General features: G+C 37.5%; 1 protein-coding gene across 3 annotated transcripts in view; it reads left to right on the forward strand.

The window, feature by feature from the left end:
* The first annotated feature begins 11,056 nt into the window (after positions 1 to 11,056).
* Positions 11,057 to 24,129, forward strand: part of RAB3GAP1 (RAB3 GTPase activating protein catalytic subunit 1) — a 107,011-nt gene continuing 93,938 nt past the window's right edge. For all 3 annotated transcript variants that reach the window (XM_012740106.2, XM_012740107.2, XM_012740108.2), the window contains exons 1-3: positions 11,057 to 11,115; positions 11,209 to 11,264; positions 15,516 to 15,591. In XM_012740106.2, coding sequence (XP_012595560.1) covers positions 11,098 to 11,115; positions 11,209 to 11,264; positions 15,516 to 15,591 — 150 coding nt within the window. In that variant the 5' untranslated portion in view covers positions 11,057 to 11,097. The remainder of the gene's footprint in view (positions 11,116 to 11,208; positions 11,265 to 15,515; positions 15,592 to 24,129) is intronic.

Below are 24,129 nucleotides of genomic sequence, written 5' to 3' on the forward strand. Positions count from 1 at the left end.
AAACCAGCCTGAGCAAGAGCGAGACTCCGTCTCTACTAAAAATAGAAATAAATTAATTGGCCAACTAAAAATATATAGAAAAAATAAGCCAGGCATGGTGGTGCATGCCTGTAGTCCCAGCTACTCAGGAGGCTGAGGCAGCAAGATTGCTTGAGCCCAGGAGTTTGAGGTTGCTGTGAGCTAGGCTGATGCCATGGCACTCTAGCCGGGGCAACAGAGTGAGACTCTGTCTCAAAAAAAAAAAAAAAGAAAGAAAGGGTTGTGTAACATGATTCCAGAAATCCCCTCTAGTTCTAAAAATCCAGGATTCCATGACAGTAAGTAAGAAAAACTATTTCTTCACACAAGAAAAACTAAGCAAGAAATAAGAATCACGACAGTGGTCAAGTCTTCCCTCTGGTGGTCAGAATGGTCAAATGCCTGCCCTCATTCAGCTCCACTCTCAAGGGCTTTATTTAGTTCCTTCCTCCCAAGCCTCTAGTCTACTCCACTCCCACTTCATTTCGTACTTCTATTATGGCATTTAATAGAGCCAGCCTTGCTTTAGAGTTATTTCATCTCTCCATTAGATTCTACTTTGTGGAGGATAAGAAATGTGTTTTAATTACCTTTGTTTCCTCTATCGTGTTTATCTGTTTTACACATAGAAAGTTCTCAGAGAATGTTTCTAGAACTGAATGTATGCCCAGGAGTGCTCGATAACAGTGGAGAATCTCACGCGGTGGCATTTGGCTCACTCTAGCGGAAGGTCAAGTTCTCAGCAGAGTCACGTTGTTATCGCATTCTGGTCAGGTGGAAAGGAGGAGAAATTATTTCAGGAAATAATAGTGTCAAATGAGAGGCCGTAAAAGGAGGGGCTTGGAAGGGATGACAATTATAGTTTTGATTCTAATGTTAGCTGTAAGAGGAGGACACAATGAATAATTTTGAAATGCTTGGACAATCCCAGTGTATTAACCAGAAAAGGATTAAAGGATTTTAAGGTTCTAAAGAGAGCTTTCCTGCTGAGGCAGCAGTGGTTTGAATGTGAGCTATGTCTTCTGCATGCTAAACTTGACCTATTTGTCTCTTGCAACACAGTTGTGGGGAAAGGTGGAAGATTTTTCAGGAAGACCATGAAGAAACCTGTTGCTTTTAAGGAATACAACTTCCTAGGAGCACTTTGCCCTAAATCTCTTCTTTTCCACACAGAAGGTGGCGGAATGAATAGAGAATGGAAGGAAGGAGGCAAGATGAAGAAGGCATCTCAGTGAGGTGAGGAGAGATAAAGGTGGTCATTGAGAGCCAAGAGTCACAGAAGCTTGGAGAAATATGAAAGACCAGGATTTCCCTCACTCCTAATGGGTGGCCACTGGATTGACTAACTAAGGTGTTTCCTGACTCAGAAAGGCAACGTGAGCAGGCAGGTACCAACTTCTATGCCATGGAACCAAAGATAACATCTCTTAAAGTCTTGGCTCCCAAATATGGTTGACCATCAGCTTCATGTGGAGAGATTTGATAAAAAAAAATAGCTTCTTGAAATTCCACAGAAAACCAAGCAAAATTTGAAATCATTCTTTATCAGCAAGGAATGCAAATGGCCAAAAAACACATATAAAATTGTCTAATCTGACCAGGAATCAGGAAAATGCAAATCAAACCATTGTGTGCTCGTTATATTGGCAAAAATATAAAAGATTGACAGTTTAAAATGTGGTAGGGAACTTTGTACTTTTGTATATTATTAGCAAGTAGTAAATTAGTACAGTTGATTTTGGACATTGCAATCTGTTTGTATCTATTATATTGCAAAATACATATAGTCTTAAACCCAGCATTTCCATTTTTCACTATTTACCCTATAGTAATTCTCATATATGATCACAAAGATGCAGGTAGAATAAATTTTTACCCTAGTATTAAAAAAAAACTTTTATTATGAAAATTTCAAACAAACCAAGTAAACAGTGTAATATAGTGAATACTCATGTACTTCTCACCCATCTAAGACTATTATTAACAGCTATAACAGTCAATATTAAAAGGCCTACATGTCAAGACATAGGAGACAGTTAAACAAAAGTAGTACATCTATATTTTAAATTTTGGAATGCTGTGCAGTAGTAAAAAAAGGAGGAAAGAGCTTTATATTATATCTTAAATGGACTCCAAGTCATATACTTAAGTTTAAAAAAAGCAAGTTGCCAAATAATTTCAGATAGATGATACTGGTATGACGAGGAGGTTCAAAGAACATGCCCATGGGCCAGTGCCCTACCACTTACTAGGAGCGAGCCTTGGGCAAGTTGTCTATGTTCTTTTTGCCTCAGTTTCCTTATCTATAGAATATAAGGTTGCATGACAATAATATCTGCCTTATATAGGGTTATTATAAGAATTAAATGAATTAATAGGAGTAAAGCCCTTAGAAGAACATTTACATTAAGCGGCACACTTTATTCTTTGTGCAAAAAAGATCAAAAGATAGTAAAAACTATTTCTCTATTTAAAAATATGTACATAATAGGAAAGCATCTGAAAAGATTTGCACTTAGTGCAAATATACAAATGATACACTGGTATCAGTATACAAATATACACTGTACACACTGTATACAATTATACACTGATACACTGGTATCAGTGATTATAGCTTGGGAGTACAAGAATTGGAAAGACAGTCAAGAAGGCATTCACTTTGTGTGTATCATGGGAACCTTTTACAATGAGAAGACATTCCTATTACTTGTATAATACTTAAACAGTTTGAATTAAAACACAGATGCCCAGGCTCTACCTTTGGGGATAAACTGTTATGAGTATATCCAAAGAAGATAAATGGAAGACATAAGTGGAAGATATAAGATCAACTGCAGCAACATAGTAGAAGTAGTGATGGAAATCTTTAAACATTAGTAACTAGACTGAAGTGAATGTTAAAAGAAATCTGAGCAGATCAGTAAGTATATTTGGAGACGTTATTGCTGTGAAAGAAGTAAGTGGGACTCAGAAAAAGTATGACACAAAAGAAGGTCAATGTGATGGTTTGAATGTTCCTTCCAAAACTCATGTTGAAACTTAATCCCAATGCGGCAGGCAGTATTGAGAGTGGGGGCCTTTAAGAGGTGATTGGATCATGAGAACTCTGCCCATATAAATGGGGTAATCCACTCATGTATTAATAGATTAATGTGTTGATGGATTAATTAATTAGAGGGAATGGGACTGGTGGTTTTATGAGAAGAGGAAGAGCTATCTGACCTAGCACACTCAACTCCCTCTGTTATGTGATGTCCTGTGCCACCTCTGGACTTTACAGAGAGTCCCCACCAGCAAGAAGAAGGCCCTCACCGGATGCACGCCCCCACCTTGGATTTCTCAGCCTCCATAACTGTAAGAAATAAATTCTTCTTTTTTTTTTTATAAATTATCCAGTTTCAGGTATTCTGTTATAAGCATCAGAAAGTGGACTAAGACAGTCAGGATTAGGCCTCAAATGTTGCATTTAGTATAATGCAAAATAAAATAGCTACCATCCCAAACAAGGAAAGATTGGAGTTTAAATAGGAATATATGTCTATAACATATAGTAATTAGTTGTACATAGATATATGCACACACAAGTACATGCTTAGCAGAATATATTTATTTTTGAAACCTGTACAAACTTCTCATGACACATTTTTTTTTTTTTAGAGAGACTGGCTCTGTTACTCACACTAGAGTGTAGTGGTGGCATGATCATAGCTTACTGCAGCCTTGAACTGCTGGGCTCAAGAGATCCTCCCACCTTACCCTCCCAAAGGCGTGAGCCCCCTTGCACAGCCTCATACGCTTTTTAATTAATTACTTTGTCTCCCACATTCTGAATTCAAGAGTCATTAAAATATTTTTTTTTTTTTTTTTTTGAGACAGAGTCTCACTTTGTTGTCCAGGCTAGAGTGAGTGCCGTGGCGTCAGCCTAGCTCACAGCAACCTCAAACTCCTGGACTCGAGCGATCCTTCTGCCTCAGCCTCCCGAGTAGCTGGGACTACAGGCATGAGCCACCATGCCCGGCTAATTTTTTATATATATATCAGTTGGCCAATTAATTTCTTTCTATTTATAGTAGAGACGGGGTCTCGCTGTTACTCAGGCTGGTTTTGAACTCCTGACCTTGAGCAATCCGCCCGCCTCGGCCTCCCAAGAGCTAGGATTACAGGCGTGAGCCACCGCGCCCGGCCAAGAGTCATTAAAATATTTTTTAAATATAGAAACACATAAACCTGGACAAACTAAATCAACCTACCAGGAAGTAATCATCTTGTCTGAACCTGCCAGACAACAAATTATAAATGTAAGGACTGGAACAAGCTGTTCTCCACTTACTATTACCATCTAGAAGAATTCAATTACTTTATATTTGAAACTTCATGAGGGCAGGCACTTTGTTTTTATATTTTTGTTTCCTAGTTTCTGGAGCAGTACCAGGCACAATAGCAGTTGCTTTTAACAAATGTTATTGAATTAAAAAAATGGCAGAATATATGGTGAATGAATGAAGATTGCATTATTTCTCTTGAAATTCTCTCCAGATTCCTTGCCTGGGTGACTATACCACTTTCTGATTCAAGAAATAGTGGATTGCTTTTTTTTTTTTTTCTAAGAATATAAGTCATTGTACATGTGTTCTGAAAAGTCACTTGAATATTTTTCTGCTACTGATTTTACAAAGAGCTTTAAAAAGTTGAATACCCATCATGCATCCCTTTCTAAACCATATCTAGTTACTTATGTCTCATCTCTAGGTACCCAAACTGTGAGAACCCAGCAGGCAGGGATTATTCTTCTCGGAATCACTCAATAGAATTGACCACCCTGCCATGACAGTAGACACTAGATAAATATTATAACTGAATGAAAAAATGCTGTCTGATAATTTTGATTTAGAGAATTTCCCTCTGAAGAGTTCTTATTGTCATAGAAAGTCTTCCTCTTCCAGTTGTACCTTCTGTTGCAATCGCTCTCATGGCAGCATCACCGAGAATTCCCAATTCTCCCTACACAGAGCCCATCAAGATAGATGAGGCTGGTGTAGTCCCACGGTTGTTGCTCCTTTCACAAACAATGTTTGCTCCATTACTAAGACCTAATTAAACTGCTATGTCCCCATATTTCTCTGAGGACTAAGCTCAGGGTGATTTTTCCAGGTTTCTAATCTCTTAAATTGCCTGTGTGTCAAAATATCTCCCCGTGGCCATTATTGGTAACACCTTGAAATAACTGAATTATGCCAGAGAGGAAACTCACTTGCATGGAAAAGCCCTTGCCTTTGGACGTGTAGCAAAATAGCTCTTAATACTGAAGAAACAGAATCTTTTCTGCTTTGTGAACCAGTGAAAATCTAATAAAAGTGTGTCTCCCCTGGGTATTCTACATCATTAGCAGCCTGGCTTCATGCTTTGCTTTAACAAATAACTTATTTTAAAAATTTCTCCAGGGAGAAGACAGGGAGCCAAAAATATCTCAGAAGAAAACTTTACCTAGCAACCTGATAAAGCGGTTTCATACAGTTTCTAAAATTTAACTTCATGCAGTAAAGCCTTTGTGAATTTTTAGTTTCTGATTTTGGTATGTACTGAAACTTCTTCATGGCCAAGCAAGAAGGAAAAAAGTAATGTCTTGCATGTGAGCAGCACTTTATGGTTTTCATGGTATATTCATTATACCATAATTGACCATCTATTCATGCCAGGATAAAATTTTACATACGAACATAGAGTTGAAACTTTTCCACAATCTTATGTAGCAATAGCTGTTATAAGTTCCACTTTACTAATGGAGAAACAGGTTTAGAGGGATTAAATAATTTTCCCAAAGTCATATAGTTAATAAATGACTGAGCCTGGATCTTCTATCTGATATTAAAACCCTTACTTTGCTTCTTAAGAATGTTTTCTTTTCTCTCTCTCTTTCTCTTCTTTTTTTTTTTTTTTTTTGTTTGTTTTTGTTTTGTTTTATTTTTTGAGACAAGAGTCTCACTGTTTGCCCAGGGTAGAGTGCTGTGGCATCAGCCTAGCTCACAGCAACCTCAAACTCCTGGGCTCAAGCAATCCTTCTGCCTCAGCCTCCCGAGTAGCTGGGACTACAGGCATGCACCACCATGCCCGGCTAATTTTTCCTATATATTTTTAGTTGTCCAATTAATTGCTTTCTGTTTTTTAGTAGAGACGGGGTCTCGCTCTTGCTCAGGCTGATTTCGAACTCCTGACCTTGAGCAATCTGCCCGCCTCGGCCTCCCAGAGTGCTAGGATTATAGTTGTGAGCCACTGTGCCCGGCCTTCGTTTCTTTTTTTAGAGACAGGGTATATTGCTCTTTTGCCCAAGCTGGAGTGCAGTAGTGCAATCATAGCTCACTTAGCTCGCTTCAGCCTCGAACTCCCGGGCTCAAGCAATCCTACTGCCTCAGCCTCCCAAATAGCTGGGACTACAGGTGTGGGTCACCACACCTGGCTAATTTTTTTTTTTTTTTTTTTTAGAGACAGGGTCTTGCTATGGTGCCCAGCCTGGTCTCAAACTGTTGGCCTCAAGCAATCATCCCACCTCAGCCTCCCAAAATGCTGGGATTACAGGTGTACAGCCACTGTACCCAAATGAGAATCTTAAAAGTAAGTGAACAAGAAACTCTTTTCCTTTTGTATGCACATATCTCAGTATGTCTATATCCATCTTTTTCTTCCCTTCTTTCTCTACTCAAAAAAGGCCAACCTTACCACATATGCCTCATTCCCTCCTGTCGCATGTGCTCTGAATCCCTCATATTGCCTTCATGCACAACCCAGGAGGTGCGATTCACAAGGTGTTCTCTGTGGGTGGCACCTCCTAAAGCAAGACTTCAGAACACAACGTGAGCAGTGTCCCCTGGAGTTGTGCGACCACCAGCTCTGTAGATTTCCTCCCCTCTCACCTTATTAAGAACTGTCTCCTTTGGCAGTTCCTCTACGGGAGCATTTCCACCAGCATACAAACATGTCTACTATTCTGTGCCCTGAAAGGAAACAAACAAAAAACCCAAGAAACAACAACAATCAATCGCCCTTGACTCTATATTCCTCTCTCATTTGCTTTTCAGCGGCAATCAGTATTTACCATTTTGAAACAGTCTCCTCTCTTGGATTCTGTGCCACAACTATAAACTGAGTCCAGGCTCTTACGACTTGCCACACGACAGCCAATAAGTTGAGGGACAAGGTGCTGGGGCCAGGAAAGCAACTTTTATTTGGAGAGCCAGCAAACTGAGAAGATGGCAGACGAATGTCCTAAAGAACCATCCTAAGTTAGTATGGACTTTTGGCTCCTTTTCATGTTGAGGGGAGGACGGGGCCATTGTAAGAGGTAACTGAGGACCGCAGACATCTGGGTGTCAATGAGGGTCTGAGGAGGTTGTAAAACTTCTTTGCTCTTGGTCAGTTAACGTTGGATGATGTAGGTCAGGTCATGATGTTCCTATAAAGCTTCAACATAGCATTGTTACTTATGTATACTTTTGTTTATCTTCCTGGAAGTTAGTTTTGGGAAAGGGACCATTATGATCTTTCTTTCAGGATTGAATATAAACTAAATTCTTATTATAATTAGCTGGCCTGCATGCAGAGTCAAACAGAGGCTTTTAACTTAAAGGATACTCACGCAGTGGGTCAGAAACAAAATGGAGTTAGTCATGCTAAGCCTCCCTTCCAGTGTTATGTAACTCTTTCCTTGTTTTCCTCCTATTTTTCTAGGCATCTCTCTCTCTCTTTTGCTAGATACTTTTCCTCTCTCCATTTTCTAAATATAAAATTTCTTCGGGCCCTTATGTGAGCTGCCATTTCTTTTCTTCCTACATTCTCCTCACCTAGTCTTGCGGTTTAAAATACCATCTCAATTCCCAAATTTGTATCTTCACATTTATGTCTTCGCCCGAGGTCTTGCCTCTGAGTCCTATTCCTGTTCCCAATTTTCTCCTTGACAACTCCCCAGGGATGTCTTACAAGACTGTCAAACTTAACACCTGCCAAACCAAGCTCTTGTTTTCTTGCTCTTTCCAGAGTTTCCCATCTCAGGAGATGATACCCTTCCTGCACAGTTGCTTAGCCCAGAAACTGAAAATCATCCTTGACTCTTACCTTTCCCTTATCTTTGAATTCAACCCAGCAGTAAGTCCTGCCTTCCTTTCTCCAAAACACAAATCAGATCACCTGAGACGAAGCCTCTACACCCTTTCCCACTAGGTGCTTTAATAGTCTGCCAACTGTTCCTACTTCTTCCTTTGCTCCCCTCCCATGTATTTTTCACACAGCATCTAGACTTGTGCAAAATGAAAATTGGGTCATATGTAAAGTCCTACCCTGGTCTAGAAGGCCCTATATGGTCTGTCCATTCATATCTCTCCAATTTCATTGCAAACACTGTGCTTTCGGAGCAAGGCTCTCTCGTTTACTTCATTAGACAGATCGGACTTTCCTACTTAGGAGCCTCTAAATATGTTATTCCCTCTGCTTAGAAGCCTTCATCGGCCCTAACCTGGCTGCCTCCATCTTATACTTCAGCTCTCTTCCAAGATTCTTCTTGTTCAAGGTTACCACTGGCCTCCATAATGCTAATAGTGGTGCTGACATATGTAGCACCTCTTCTTTCTGTTCATGCAGCAAATTTCCAGTTTCCCTATGAGACTCTGAGTTCCTTGAAGTCAGAAACTGTATCTACAATACATTGTCATATCCCTTGAGCCTAGCACAGTGCTTGGCTTCTAGTAGGTGTTTAATGAACGCTTGTAAATGAATGAAGGTACAAGTTGAGGCCTCTTGGGAAAGATTGCTGCAGTAGTAACACTCAGCCCCTCAGCAGTGGAGTGGACACAAACTAGACAGACAGGGGTTCATGGCTTGGCACTGGCAAATAACAACCCATTGTCAACATTCTCTGACCTTTAGTTTTCTCATCTTGTCTATCTGCATCACCAAATTTTTGAAATCTCTAATTCTTATGTTAAGATTAAGCATTTTGTATTTATTATTACTTTCAAAATAATTTTGTAGAGACAGGGTCTTGCTATGTGCTCAGGCTGGTCTTGAACTCCTGGCTTCAAGCAATCCTCCTCCTGCCTCTGCCTCTCAAAGTCCTGGGATTACAGGCAAGGGTAAGAATTTTTATTACTGAAGCTGCATTTCCTAGTACTCTACCTCTAAATTCCCTTTGTGGGATGCCAGACATATTAAGTGAGATTTAATTAAAAACAATTTTTTTTGAGACAGTGCCCTTCTTTTGCTTGGGCTAGAGTGCAGTGGTGTCATCAGAGCTCAACTTCAAACTCTTAGGCTCAAGTGACCCTCCTGCTTCAGCTTCCCAAATAGCTGGAGCTACAGATGTGTGCCACCATGCCTAGCTAATTTTTAACAAAAAAAAAATTTGGTAGAGATAGCATCTGGCCATGTTGCTCAGGCTGGTCTCCAACTCCTGGGCTCTAGCAATTCTCTCACCTCACCCTCCCAAAGTCCTGGGATTACAGGTGTGAGCCACCATGCCCAGCCTAATTTTTTAAAGCTTTTAATTATGAAAAATTTCAAACGTAAACAAAAGTAAATAGCACGATTAACATCCATGTACCTATCACCAGCTTAAACAATTATCTACTCCTAACTTTTATTTCATTCCTAGCCCTACCCACTTCCCATTCCCATTACTTTGAAGCAAATCCTAGATGTGTTATCATTTCATTTGTAAATATTTCAGTATGTGTGACATAGAATTTTTAGCTGCTGGCTGACACCCTTTCTGTTCTTCAGTGGATTAAAAGTGAAGCGTTCATTGAACAGCATGTTGTTCTTCCCAGACACTAGATAACTAGCATGATGATCCTATTTCCTGACTTAGCAGGTGGGTTCTTTGAGGGGGCTTTTGGGGTGGGTTGGTATTACAGCACCTAGCTCAGTGTCTTGCAATCGATAAATAGAGGGTGAATGAAAACTGTTAACAGAAAAACTTAAGACATATTAAATTTAAGAGAGTTTAATTGAACAAGGAACAATTTGAGAATCAGGAAGTCCCCCAAACAAGAATAGGTTCAGAAGACTCTGGGGCTGCCACATGGTCAGACAATATTTATGGAAAGAAAAAGGAAAATGATGTATAGAAAATGGAAGTGAGGTACAGAAATAGCTGGATTAGCTACAAACGGGCATTTGCCTTATTTGAAGTCACCCAAGGGCTGCCTGTGATTGGCTGAAACTCTGTTATTGGCACAAAAGTAGGTTATAGCCTGTTTACACATCTAGTTATGCTGTATAGAGAAAACTTTAGGCTGAACTTAAAATATGTAAGGGGGCAACTTTAAACTAAATTTAATAATTCTTCCCTTTTGGTTAACCTCTCAATTTTGAGAAATTCACCAAAACTGTAGACATTGTACGTCACTCTGTCACCACAGGAAATGGACTCATTTGGTCTCAAGTCCCACTGGGAAATAGAACAGTAGATTTTGTAAGGTGGGACAAGGAAAAAGAACAACAGGAAAAACCCTAGTTACTTCAGGTTACTTTTTTGTAAGGATTGGTGGGAGAGGGGCTTCCTTATTATGTTGAAATCTCCTGTTTCCAGGAGGAAAAACAAAAAACTGGTCTGTTTTGGGATCTATCTGCTTCTTCTAAGTTTCCGTTTGATTATGTAGCATTTGCTGTGACCCACTCCATTTTGGTTTGGTATGTTGGGGCCTGTGCAGGTAGGAGGTCAGAACAATGGCCTCCCATAACTGTGTTTAACAAAACAAACCCAATATGATCTAGGTTTTTCAATACACTCTTATCCACATGAGTCTAGGGCCTTGTTCCACTTCTTTGCTTTTGTTCCCTTTCTGCATTCATTACTCTACAGGAAATCTTCAAATTTGTTAAACCAGTTTTAGAGGGAGTTGAGCACACACTAAATTCTTCCAGACCTGCGGGAACAAAAAGCAATTTCCCCCGCTCAGGGTGGGACTCACTAACAGAGGGCGGGGCCACGCATAGGCTCCGCCCACGGCAGCGCAGCTCACCGCTCTCCCTACGTCTAGTTCAGCTTTCCTTCCCGGCAGCCCTAGCGCCAACCCGGAGCTCGTCAAGATGGCGGCCGACAGTGAGGTGAGCTCTGGTGCTTATCCCTGTCACTAAGTTCGTTCCCTCCGTGTCGTTTCCCCGGGGTTCAGTCTCTTTCTTTCCTTCCTCTTCCCGCAGCCTGAGTCCGAGGTATTTGAGATCACCGACTTCACCACGGCCTCGGAATGGGAAAGGTGAGTGAGTCGCATCTTTGCTTACCAGCCCTTTGGGCCCCTGTGTCCCCCAGCTGTTCCTCTAACCCAGCTACACTTCATGTGACGCCACTTCTGCGTGAAAAATAAGAACCGTGGGCCTCGGGTCACCGCCTCCTCTCTATCCTGGTCAGCCACAAGCCTCTTCCGCGTCTCGCGTCTGCTAATCCCGCCCCGCCCCCGTCTGCCAAATCCTGGAGACTCAGGCTCTCATAAAAAGTTTTGTTTTCTCTACTCTCAAACCACTTTCCTTGGACCTTTGATTTTTCTGGTTGTTGCCCACCTGAAAGAACAATTTCCAAAGCTACCACTACTGTTTCTGTTTTCATTTCCGTTTAACTCATTTGTTATCGTAAGTATTAAACTTCGCAGATGCTTTTTGTTTTCCCGTGTATGTTAGTTATACCCTTTCTGGCCGAGGCCTTTCTGCAGACTACTACTGATGGTTGTCCATCTGCTAGACTCCTACCATCTCCATCCTGTTTTTTAGAATACGTTTTTTTTTAAAAGTCTGCACATGGCTTTGGAACTCTTTGATTCAAATTGTTACATTTCAGTGGGTACTGTGCCCATCAAACTCAGATGTACAGCTGTCTGGGTGAAACTGTTGTATCACTGAAATTTGTTGAAAGCCCAGTTTGTGGAGGAGTGATAGTGTAAATCGGGTAGTTTTCTGTTCTATGTCACAGAAACTCTTAAAGTTTTCTGGATATTGAGGTCAGTATTTAGACTGTTGCAACATATTATCTTTCAGGGTGGGAGAGGAAATTTGTGGATCTCATGTCATTAGATAGCATAGGAAAATATAAAAAGATCTGTGCTTGAATGATAGTTTGACCTGTGGTACTCCCCCCAGAAGAAGAGTCAGTAAGATATAACCATACTGGCAAGACTTAATTGAGCAGATACTTTGTGTCCCGAGCTGTAAACTAAGGGAAAAACAAAAACTTGATCCATATGTTAAAAAAAAAAAAAAAAACCCAGACTAGCAAATAGTTAAAATTTAAGCCAGTTAGTACTAACCATAAACATAGTAATTTAAGTCGGGATGATATTGTTGTGGACTATAATAGTTGGAGATATTTTCATAGAAAAGATGGCAATTGAGCTGGCCCTTGAAAGTGGAAAGTGGTTTGTTATACAGGAAAATGGACTGACATAAGCAGAGACAAAGGAATATGAACCTTTGGGATTTCATGAAGAAATATATCTTCACTGGAGTGAATGCTACCTGTTGAAGGGAAATAGGAATATGGGATTAGGTCATAGACAGGCTCCAAAGCTAAGTAAAGGAGTCCAGATTTGGTGTAGGCCTCACTCTCAAAGATTCTTATTCTGTAGATAGGTCTCAGGTGGGACCCCAAAATTTGCTTTTCTAACATGGTCCCAGGTATGCTGATGCTCTGATCAGGAGACCATACTTAGCAAGAACCACTGTTTAAGACAACAATGAGAGACCTTAATTTTAGAATGGCCAGGTGATATGATGAGAGTGGTTTTAGGACATGAGATAAAATAAAAGTGAGAGACTTACCTTGATTCATAGGTTGGTGATTGGGGGACTGGAGAGAAAGGGAGTCTAGAAAGGGAGGATTATAAGATATTTCAGAGATTTAGGTAGATGAGCATGATGATACATAAGAGTGGGAAGAATCAAAACATGGAACTGCAGTTTTTTGCCTGAAAGAATGAAGATAAGGAAGTGTCAAAGTGAGAAGAGTCCGGTTCTGGGCCTGTTGAATTTGAAATAATGTAATGTCTTGAAGGTGGTTAGAAAAATGTATTTCAAATCTTGGGTTGGGGTGAGGAACCATCAGAGTTTTGAATGGAGAAATGATCACTTCCCCTAGTTAAATATTTGAAATATCCTGAAGTGGCTTATTAAGTCCTTTAGCTCTGTATAGGAAAATATTGTTAACACAGTTAAGAGAACTATCAAAGTAGAAAATTTGTTTTTTGACTTTTATGTTTTGTTTGTAGAGTGAAACTAGTGTTTTACAATTTGTGAGAAAAATGTTAAGACTTTGGAGCCTCTTATATCTTTAATGTTTGAGTGAAAGTTCTTGTCACTACAGTATGTTATGAACCGTATAGACAACTTATTGAGAGGACTGCATAGAAGCCCATAACTCTTTTTATTATTTATCTATTGAAGAAATATTTATTGAATGACTATGTATTAAGCACAATATACAACATTAGAGATTTAGGGATGTGGTGGTTAGTAAAAACAGATGATGGTTTCTGCTCTTACTGTATGTACGGTCTAGTGGAAGAGAGAGACAAGAATCAAATAATACAAATGAGTCTGTAATTACAAATTTACACAAGAGCTAGGCGGGGAAAGAATCCTGGTCTTAGAAGATAACAAAGTAACCTAATACAGAATAAAGAGTCAGGAAATAACCCTTCAGCTATGACCTGGAGAGCTTTTAAGGAAAAAGTTACTTAATTTTTCTAGTCATATCTCAATACTTGTGGGATAGAATCCAGATTTTCTCTTTTAGCTAGTACTAATAGAATTTATACAATAAGTATTTAAAGATGTTCCTCCTTTAACTGTGAAAACTATATTTTAAATTATTTTTACTATAATACTTCATAGTAGATAAAAAAAATAAAAATCACCTGTGAACTTACCACCAGGAGATAACTACTATTAATTTTTTGGCTATTTCCTTCTAATCTGTGTCTGTTATAAACTTTTTGGGTCAAATCATATTACTACTTATTTCTATAGCTTTCATTTTTTCATTTAACATATGAACATTTTCCTATTTCCTCAGACATTCTTCAAAAGGCTTTTAATGGGTGCCTACTAGTCCATTGAGGGCATATGCCATTAGTTATAACTGTTTACTGTAGTTGGACATTAAGTATCTGCCAGTTTTTCACCTTTAAAAGGACAGTATACATTTCACACAAATTTTTGCTCATCTATGGATATATGTAAAATTTTTCTTGTTTTGGAAACAACTAGAGCATTCATTTCAGAACTAATAATTGTCATTTGACTACCTCCTCCAAAAGTGAATAGTATGTGAATTAATACTGCCTATTAATTTATAATGTTACTGAAGGAAAAACGTTGAATATAATTTTACTGGAATTAACTCTAGCACTCTAGCAATACTTCCTAGGTATTTTAGGGAGCAATGTTGCTGTTAGATTGCATCATACTTATATAAGAGATCAGCTTCTTAGAGTAATAACAGGTCTGCTAAAAGTGTATTTAATATTACTGCTGAGATTTGACAGTTTTCATTTGCTGATGTTGAGCATGTTGCTACCCAAAATTCAATTCTCTTTTTAAGAGGTCTTGCTCATTGGATTTAAAGGTTAGTGAATTGTTTTAAAATCTGTTTGTCAGTTGTTCCATGAAGCTGACAGATCTACTTGCAATTTCTTGTCAGCTGTATCATAAAACTTGTTTTATTTTAATAAGCAAAGTTCCCAAATAATGTTTTCTTTTGGGGGGAGGAGGGCAAATCAGAGAATTCCTAAAGATGTATAAAGGAAAGGTTAATTAAATAGATAAGTTATTTTGAGAGTAGGGGAGAGATTATCAGTTTTATAATTATCTTTTTTTTTTTTTTTTTTTTTGAGACAGAGTCTCACTTTGTTGCCCAGGCTAGAGTGAGTGCCGTGGCGTCAGCCTGGCTCACAGCAACCTCAATCTCCGGGGCTCAGCGATCCTCCTGCCTCAGCCTCCCGAGTAGCTGGGACTACAGGCATGTGCCACTATGCCCGGCTAATTTTTTGTATATATATTTTTAGTTGGTCAATTAATTTATTTCTGTTTTTGGTAGAGATGGGGTCTCACTCAGGCTGGTTTCGAACTCCTGACCTTGAGCAATCCGCCCCCCTCGGCCTCCCAAAGTGCTAGGATTACAGGCGTGAGCCACCACGCCCGGCCTTATAATTATCTTTAATAGTATCATTTTAGTTTGTGAGTTTTTACTTGTTTCCCAAATTTATTATATCCATTTTAATAGAGCAATTTATTAATTCTTAATTTACATTTTATAAAAGATAGAATGCTTTTGTTGGGTAAGCAGCAGACATGAATCAAAATCTGTGAATTCTTAAGCTAAAGATTATTTCTAATTAGGCTAACAATACTAAACTTACTGGGCCTTCTCTGGTCAAAATGTTAAAATATTAACAAAATTATATAACAGTAGGAAGAAATGGGCTGTTACATATTTAGAAGACTTTCCCTCTCCTTCCTAGGTTTATTTCCAAAGTTGAAGAAGTCTTGAATGACTGGAAACTGATTGGAAACTCTTTGGGAAAGCCACTTGAAAAGGTCAGATCTATTTGCTGCTGTTTCTAAATGAGTATTTACTTTGAATCCTCTATTTCTCAGCCCTTTGCTGCATTTGACACATTGGAATTAAATTTTTTTTTTTGTTAAGTTGTATAATCTATAAACATCAAATGGCATCTGGAAGAATCTGGATTTGAATCTGTGGCAAATGATATATATAAGATATTTGTGAAATGTTTTTAAATAATAAAGTTATAATATTCTTTGTGAGTGATTTCATTTGTTTCTCCTGATGTTTACTTCTCTCTTGCCTTCTTCCTTGGGATGTTATAAAATCTTTTTTTCAAGGTTTTTTAGTTGGTCAGAGAAGCATTGCAATTACTAACTTCTTGGGTAGAGTATTTTGTTTAACTAATGAGAAAAATATCTAGGTCTCACCACTGACAGCTATTTTACTCAATTTTTGTATATTTTATGATACCACTAGCATTCTCCCGTTCCTGACCTTTTACCTTACAGTGTTTTGAAGGTTTTATTTAAGAATGAAAAAATTACTCTTCAAAATGATGTGGAACTCTAATTCTAATCTACCAAGGTATTGGTAGTTTTACTCATAAACCACATCTCAAATGTTCACTGAAGAATATACTCTGAGAGTAAACCTAGGTTTTCTGGATTCACTGAAAGAATTTTAACAATTTAAGATTAGCTTTTTAGTTAAAAAAAATTTTTTTTGGACACAGAGTCTCACTCTGTTACCTGGGCTAGAGTGCTGTGGCATTAGCCTAGCTCACAGTAACCTCAAACTCCTTGGCTCAAGGGATCCTTCTGCTTCAGTCTCCCAAGTAGCTGGGACAACAGACATGTGCCACCATGCCTGGCTAATTTCTTCTATATATTTTTTTAGTTGTTCAGCTAATCTCTTTCTATTTTTAGTAAAGTTGGGGTCTCGCTCTTGCTTAGGCTTGTCTCGAACTCCTGAGCTCAAACGATCCACCCGCTTTGGCCTCCCAGAGTGCTAGGATTATAGATGTGAGCCACTGCACCTGGCTTAGATAAAATCTTTAGAAGTAAAATTGATCATTATTACAAATCTATTAGCTCAATAATAATTTAACTGCAGTTTACCTCTCTGAAAGGAACTCTTAATTCTCAATATTTGCTAGTGTTTTTCAGCTTTATGGTGGTGATAACAGAATTCGAGACTATCAAAAAAGTAGTAGGACTTTTCATGACCCATAGGAATAAAAGCAGAAAAAGTAACACTACATATAGAAATCACCATTTAAGGATTTGTTGGAATATATAGAATAAATTGATTTATAATATTACTATATTATATTTTTGAATACAGAAAGTTTGGCGTTTTCAGACAAGATCATTCTATTCCACTTGTTACAAATACATTAATGACAATTGATATAGATGCTGATAAGATTAAAGGCAAAATAAGCTGGGTATAGCTAGAATAGGGAATGATTTACACTACCCAAAAAAAGAGCTAAACTGGGTACTTCTGAGCTCTAATATTCTTTTTTGGTTTACACATATTTACTGAATACCTGCTATGTGCCGGATGTGAAGAATTAGTGAACAAATGTAAGATCTTTGTTACCATTGAACATAAATTCTAGTGAGGAAGATAAGTGATAAAGAAATAAGCAGATTAAAATTTAATTTGTTTTTTTGGCCGGGCATGGTGGCTCACGCTTGTAATCCTAGCACTCTGGGAGACTAAGGCGGGAGGATCGCTCAAGGTCAGGAGTTCGAAACCAGCCCGAGCAAGAGCCAGACCCCCATCTCTACTAAAAATAGAAAGAAATTAATTGGCCAACAAAAAATATATAGAAAACATTAGCCAGTCATGGTGCATGCCTGCAGTCCCAGCTGCGTGGGAGGCTAAGGCAGTAGGATTGCTTGAGCCCAGGAGTTTGAGGTTTCTATGAGCTAGCTGAATGCCATGGCACTCCGGCCATGGCATTCAGAGTGAGACTCTGTCTCAAAAAAAAAAAAAAAAATTAATTTGTTTTGTATTTTTTAAATTAATATATAATAGCTGAACATATTTTCAGGGTATCTATGAAAATTTGATACATTCATATAGTCAAATCAGGGTAATTGGGATATTCCTCATCTTAAATTCTTTTCTTTATGCTAGGAACATTTGGATTCTTTTTTATCTATTTTGAAATGTATAGTTGATTAATGTTGACTATAGTCACCCTAAGGAATTAAAATTTTAAATGCTAAATTCAGTTTTGGGATTTAAAAATGGGTATCATACTGCCAGGCATGTAGTAGAGGCTACAGAAGGTTAGTCCAAGCTCATTTCTCCTAGTAGATAGTAGTACATAAACAAGATAGGGAAAACATGAGTAGATTTCAAGGTGAGCTTTAACTATGATGAATAAGATTGAAGAAAGTGTAAAGGACAAAGATTATCTGACATAGAAAAGAAAGTTTAGAGAATGCCTTAATGAGAGATTTTGATTTATATGATGGATATGGATTATGAATTCTCTTCCTCTACTCAGGGAATTAGGGGAAATTATTTTTCTAAAACCTTTAATTATGGAACATTTCAAACATAGGAAGTGAACAGAATAGTACAATGAACCTCCATGTGCTCATCTCTCAGTGTCAATTATCCATATTCTACCATTTCTTGTTTTTGTACCTCTGCACTCCCCCAACCCCACTAGATTTTTTTGTAGACATTGTAATGCACAAAACTTAATTATTTAATCTTGACACATGTTCACACTGCTATAATTCACACTCTAATCAAGATACAGGATATTTCTGTCATCCTTGAAAAATCCTTAGTGGCTCTTTCTGCTTAATCCCTATGCTCCCAGATATCTACTGTTTGTTTTTATAATAGATTATTTTTACCTGCTCTAGAATTTCATATTTATGGCTTTTACTCACCATAATGTTTTTGAGATTCATCTAGGTTGTTGTACATACTAGTATTTCATTTCTCTTTATCGCTGTGTAGTAAGTAGTTTGTTGTATGAATAAAAGTTTCTTGTTGACAGACATAATATTGACTATTATGAATAAAGCAGAACATTACTGTCTGAGGCCTTTCATGGACTTATGTTTTTATTTCTCTTGGGTAGATACCTATGAGTGGAATTATTGGGTAATAGGATAGGTGTATGCTTAACTTTATAAGAAACTGCTAAAGCTATTTTTACTATTTTACCCCCACACTAGCAATACATAAGAGTTTGGGTTGCTCTACATTCTTACCAACAATTGGTTGTTTTCAGTGTTGTAAATTTTAGTCATCCTTGGGTATATAGTATGTAGTTGCTTTTCTTTCTTTCTTTCTTTTTTTTTTTTTTTTACGTAAAACTAGGGTTCTTTATAAACTTTTTATTTTAATTTCTTTTTTTATTTTAGTGTATTATGAGGGTACAAGTGTTAAGGTTACATATATTGCCCATGCCTCCCTCCCCCCTCGAGTAAGAGCCTCAAGCTGTAGTTGCTTTTCACTTGTATTTCTCATTTTGGTTTTAATTTGTATTTCTGTAGTGAATATTGATGTTGACCACTTTTTTCATGTGCTTGTTAGCCATTTGTATATCTTCTTTTGTGAAATGTCTGTTCCAAAGTTCTTTGTGACCACCTTTTTAAATTGAGTTGTGTTTTTATTGAGTTGTAGGAGGTCATTTAGTTTTTTTTATATTCTGTTTTTAAGTTTTTTCTCATATGTTAGTTTTGCTAGGTTGTGAAGATGTTTTTATATTTTCTTCTAAAAGATTTATCATTTAACTTTTATTTAGGTCTGTGATTCATTTTGAACTACTATTTTTATATGGTGTGAGGTAGGGATCAAGTTTCATTTTTTTACATATGGATATCCTGTTCTAGAACCTTCTTTTGAAGACACTTCTTTTTTCATTGTGTTGCTTTGTCACCTTTGTTGAACAGTTGACTTAAGAGGCCTACTTCTGGAATCTGTATTCTGGTCCATTAATCTATTTGACTGTCCTGTGTCAATAGCGTATTATCTTGATTACTCTAGTTTAGGGTTTCTCAACCTTGGCACTGTTGAAATTTTTGGCTGGATTGTTAATAGGGCTGTCTTGTACATTATAGGATATTTAGCAGTATCCCTGGCTTCCACCTACTAGATGCCAGTAGTACCCTCACAGTTGTCACAACCAAAATTTATATCCAGACATTGCCAAGTGCCAACTGAGGGACAAAATTGCCCCCAGTTGAAAACCACTGGGGGCGTAGCTTTTTAGCTATGAATAGCTTTGAATAGCTATGAATAGTTTTTTAGTAGATCCTGAGGTTAGTTAATGTAAATTCTCAAAAACTTGTTGTTTTCTCAAGATTGTTTTGTCTATTTGAGATCCTTTATGTTTTAATGATGAGTTTTAGAATAGGCTTGCCAATGACTAGAAAAAGGATTATGATTATGCTGGGACTGTAATTCGGATTGTGTTGAATTTTTAGATTACTTTGGGGAGAAGTGACATTTTAACAATCTTGAAACTTCCAGTTATGATCATGGTACATCTTTCTACTTGTTTAGGTCATCTTTAGTTTTTCTCCACAATATTTCATAATTTTTGGTGAAAGTCATACATTTTTTGTTAAATTTATTACCAAGTATTTTATGTTGTATGATACAATTGTAAATGGAATTTTTTTTTTAGTTTTGTTTTCCAGTTGTCTGTTGCTAGTGCATAGCTATACAGTAAAATTTTGTATATTGACTTTGTATTCTCAGGCCTGACTCATCATACTTACTCATCATAAGCATTTTGTCCTTTTGCATTTTCTACATTAATAATTATTCATGCAAATAGGGACAACTTTCTTTTCAATTTTTGTAACTTTGTTGTCATTATTGCACTGTCCAGGACTTTCAGTAAAATGTTGACTAGAACTGCTGTGAATGGACCTCCTTGCTGCCTTACCAATGTGAGGGGGAAATGTTCAATGCTTCAACACTTAAGTAAGCATAGGCTTTTTATAGGTGTCCATTATAAGAACTAAGGGAAATTCTTTTCTTCATTTGTGAATGTTTTTTTTTTTGTGTGTGTGTGTATATATATATATATGAATATTTAAGTTAATCAAATCTTATTCAGCATCTATTAAGATAATTGTATGCCTTTTTTATTCTCTGTGGTAAATTATATTGATTTAAAAATTTTTTTATTGTAAAATATACTAAAACGAACCATTTTAACCATTTTTAAGTGTAAAATTAAGTAACATTAAGTACTTTTACATTGTTGTGCAGCCATCACCACCATCTACCTCCAGAACTTTTTCATCAGCCTAAACTAACATTAAATAATAACTTCCCCCACCCTCAACCCCCTGGTAACTACTATTCTATTTTCTGTGTCTATTAATTTGACTATCCTAGGTGCTCCATATAAGTGAAATCATACAATATTTGTCCATTTGTTCCTGGCTTATTTCTTGTAGGATAATATCTTCAAGGTTCATCCAAGGTTGTAACATGTGTCAGAATTTTCTTTTTAAGACTGAATATTTTATTGTATGTATATACCATGTTTTATTTATTTGTTCATTCATCTGTTGATGGACACTTAGGTTGCTTCAACCCTTTTGGCTATGGTAAATAATGCTACAATGCCCATGGAAATACAAGTATCTGTTTAAGTTTCTGCTTTTAGTTCTGTTAGGTTTATACCCAGAGGTGGAGTTGCTAGATAATTTGATAATTCTATTTTTTAATATTGGGGGAGGATTGCCATATTTTTGTCTAGCTACAAATTATGTTTTTGTTTACCTGAAAGTATCTTTATTTTACCTTGTTTTTGAAGAATAGTTTTGCTGGAGAATTCTGGCTTGGCAATTATTTTTTTCCAGTTCCTTAAAGATATAGTTTCATTGTCTTCTGTTCTCTATATTTCTGATGAGAAGGTAGATAACATTCGTATTTTTTTTTTTTTTTGAGATAGAGTCTTGCTTTGTTGCCCAGGCTAGAGTGAGTGCCGTGGCATCAGCCTAGCTCACAGCAACCTCAAACTCCTGGGCTCAAGCGATCCTCCTGCCTCAGCCTCCTGAGTAGCTGGGATTACAGGCATGTGCCACCATGCCCGGCTAATTTATTTTTTTTTTATATATATATATTAGTTGGCCAATTAATTTCTTTCTATTTTTATAGTAGAGATGGGGTCTCGCTCAGGCTGGTTTTGAACTCCTGACCCTGAGCAATCCGCCTGCCTCAGCCTCCCAGAGTGCTAGGATTACAGGCGTGAGCCACTGCGCCCGGCTAACATTCGTATTTTTGTTAGACTTTGTGTTTTTCTCTGGCTGCTTTTGAGATTTTACTCTTTAAAAAAAAATCTTTTATTTAAGCCATCTGGCTGTGATGTGCACAGTTTGGTTTTTTTTTCTTTTCCTTCTTAGAGTCTATTAATTATTGGGTAATTTTTTTGTTTTTTACCACATTGGGAAAATTTTAGGTTATTATTTTTTGAAATCTTTTTTTCTGCCCCATTCTCTACTTTTTCTGTAACTTAAGTTATATTTGACCTCTTGATATGATCCCATAGGTAGGTCTCTGAGGTTCCCTTGTCCTCAGTCTGTTTTCCTCTTTGTTCTTTAGGTTAGATAATTCCTCTTGATTTCAAGTTCATTTATTCTTTTCTTCTGTTGTTTTCAACTTGCTGTTAAGCTCATCTGGTATACTTTTCAATTCAATTATTTTACTTTTGAGGGCTGGAATTTCCATGTGGTTCTTATAATTTCTAATTCTGAGATTTTTTATCTATAAATTTGTTTTGAAAATATTTCTTTAGTCCTTGAGTATATTTATTATAGCTAGCCTAAAGATTTTAAGAGGAGTTGCATCATTTAGGTCATCTTGGGGTTGGCTTCTGTTGACTCTATTTTTCTAGAGTTTAGATCACATTTTCCTGGCTTTTTGTTTGGTTTTTATAGGTTCTTTTTTTCTTGGAATGTGTCTGTGTATACAATAATTTTTAAATTTTATGATTACATTATGAATGAAATATGGAGATCAAATGTCTACATTTCAGTTATAATGTAATTTTCATTCATAAAATTTCTGTTGTGTTCCTGTGAAAATTATGTAAACATAAATTTTCATTCATAAAATTTATACTTCCGTTGTGCTCCTTTGAAGAGTATTTTTTTGTTCTAGCCAACAGTTTACATGGCTGGATTAAAACTCCATTCTCGCCAGGTGCGGTGGCTCACGCCTGTAATCCTAGCTCTTGGGAGGCTGAGGCGGGCGGATTGCTCAAGGTCAGGAGTTCAAAACCAGCCTGAGCAAGAGTGAGACCCCGTCTCTACTATAAATACAAAGAAATTAATTGGCCAACTGATATATATATATATAAATTAGCCGGGCATGGTGGCACATGCCTGTAGTCCCAGCTACTTGGGAGGCCGAGGCAGAAGGATCGCTCGAGCCCTGGAGTTTGAGGTTGCTGTGAGCTAGGCTGACGCCACGGCACTCACTCTAGCCTGGGCGACATAGCAAGACTCTGTCTCAAAAAAAAAAAAAAAAAACTCCATTCTCCTCTTCTCAGTGATGCCAACAGTTGAAATCTTTTTCTTTCAAGCTTGTCCTTTGTAGTTGTACCTGAGAGTGTCTACTGCACTTATGTAGGTGAGCAGATGGCCAAGGTTTTGGGAAGTTTACATGTAAATTTTGGAGCTTACCCCCTGTTGGCCTCTTCCATTTCAGAATTTACAGCTCAACGTTAGAACTGCCTTGCCAGCCTTGAACTTTTGTCCTTTGTCACCTAAATTCAGTAAAGCTATTGTCTTTCTGCTGCTTTGACTTATGCACTGATTAGAATACCCTTAGGTCAACAGTTCTCAGGGTGTGATATGAGGCACTCTGTCCCTGAGAACTTTTTAGGGGTCGTCAAGGCCCTGCCTTTTGTACATTATATTCATGAGGCTGAATTTTCTTTATATGCTTCAATTAGAAAAAATGGATTGCAAAGATGGAATGCAAAAACAGATACGAGAATCCAATTATCTTTTTTTAAACTATACATTAAAAAGATATTCAAAAGGTAAAACAATGCTACTCTTCTCAGTATTTTTGTTCTGAGAATGCTACTCTTCTCAGTATTTTTGTTCTCAGTATTTTGCCATGGAAAACATGGCAATTTTATTTTAGGATATAATAAGTTTATTGTTATTTTATTTTATTTTATTTTATTTTATTTTATTTTATTTTATTTTATTTTATTTTTTTGTGAGACAGAGTCTCGCTTTGTTGCCCAGGCTAGTGTGAGTGCCGTGGCGTCAGCCTAGCTCACAGCAACCTCAAACTCCTGGGCTCGAGCGATCCTTCTGTCTCAGCCTCCCGAGTAGCTGGGACTACAGGCATGTGCCACCATGCCCGGCTAATTTTTTATATATATATCAGTTGGCCAATTAATTTCTTTCTATTTATAGTAGAGACGGGTCTCGCTCTTGCTCAGGCTGGTTTTGAACTCCTTGACCTTGAGCAATCCGCCCGCCTCGGCCTCCCAGAGAGCTAGGATTACAGGCGTGAGCCACCGTGCCCGGCCTATTATAATTTTAAAT

The sequence above is a fragment of the Microcebus murinus genome, chromosome 8 (assembly GCF_040939455.1).
Source record: "Microcebus murinus isolate Inina chromosome 8, M.murinus_Inina_mat1.0, whole genome shotgun sequence".
Taxonomy (NCBI): domain Eukaryota; kingdom Metazoa; phylum Chordata; class Mammalia; order Primates; family Cheirogaleidae; genus Microcebus; species Microcebus murinus.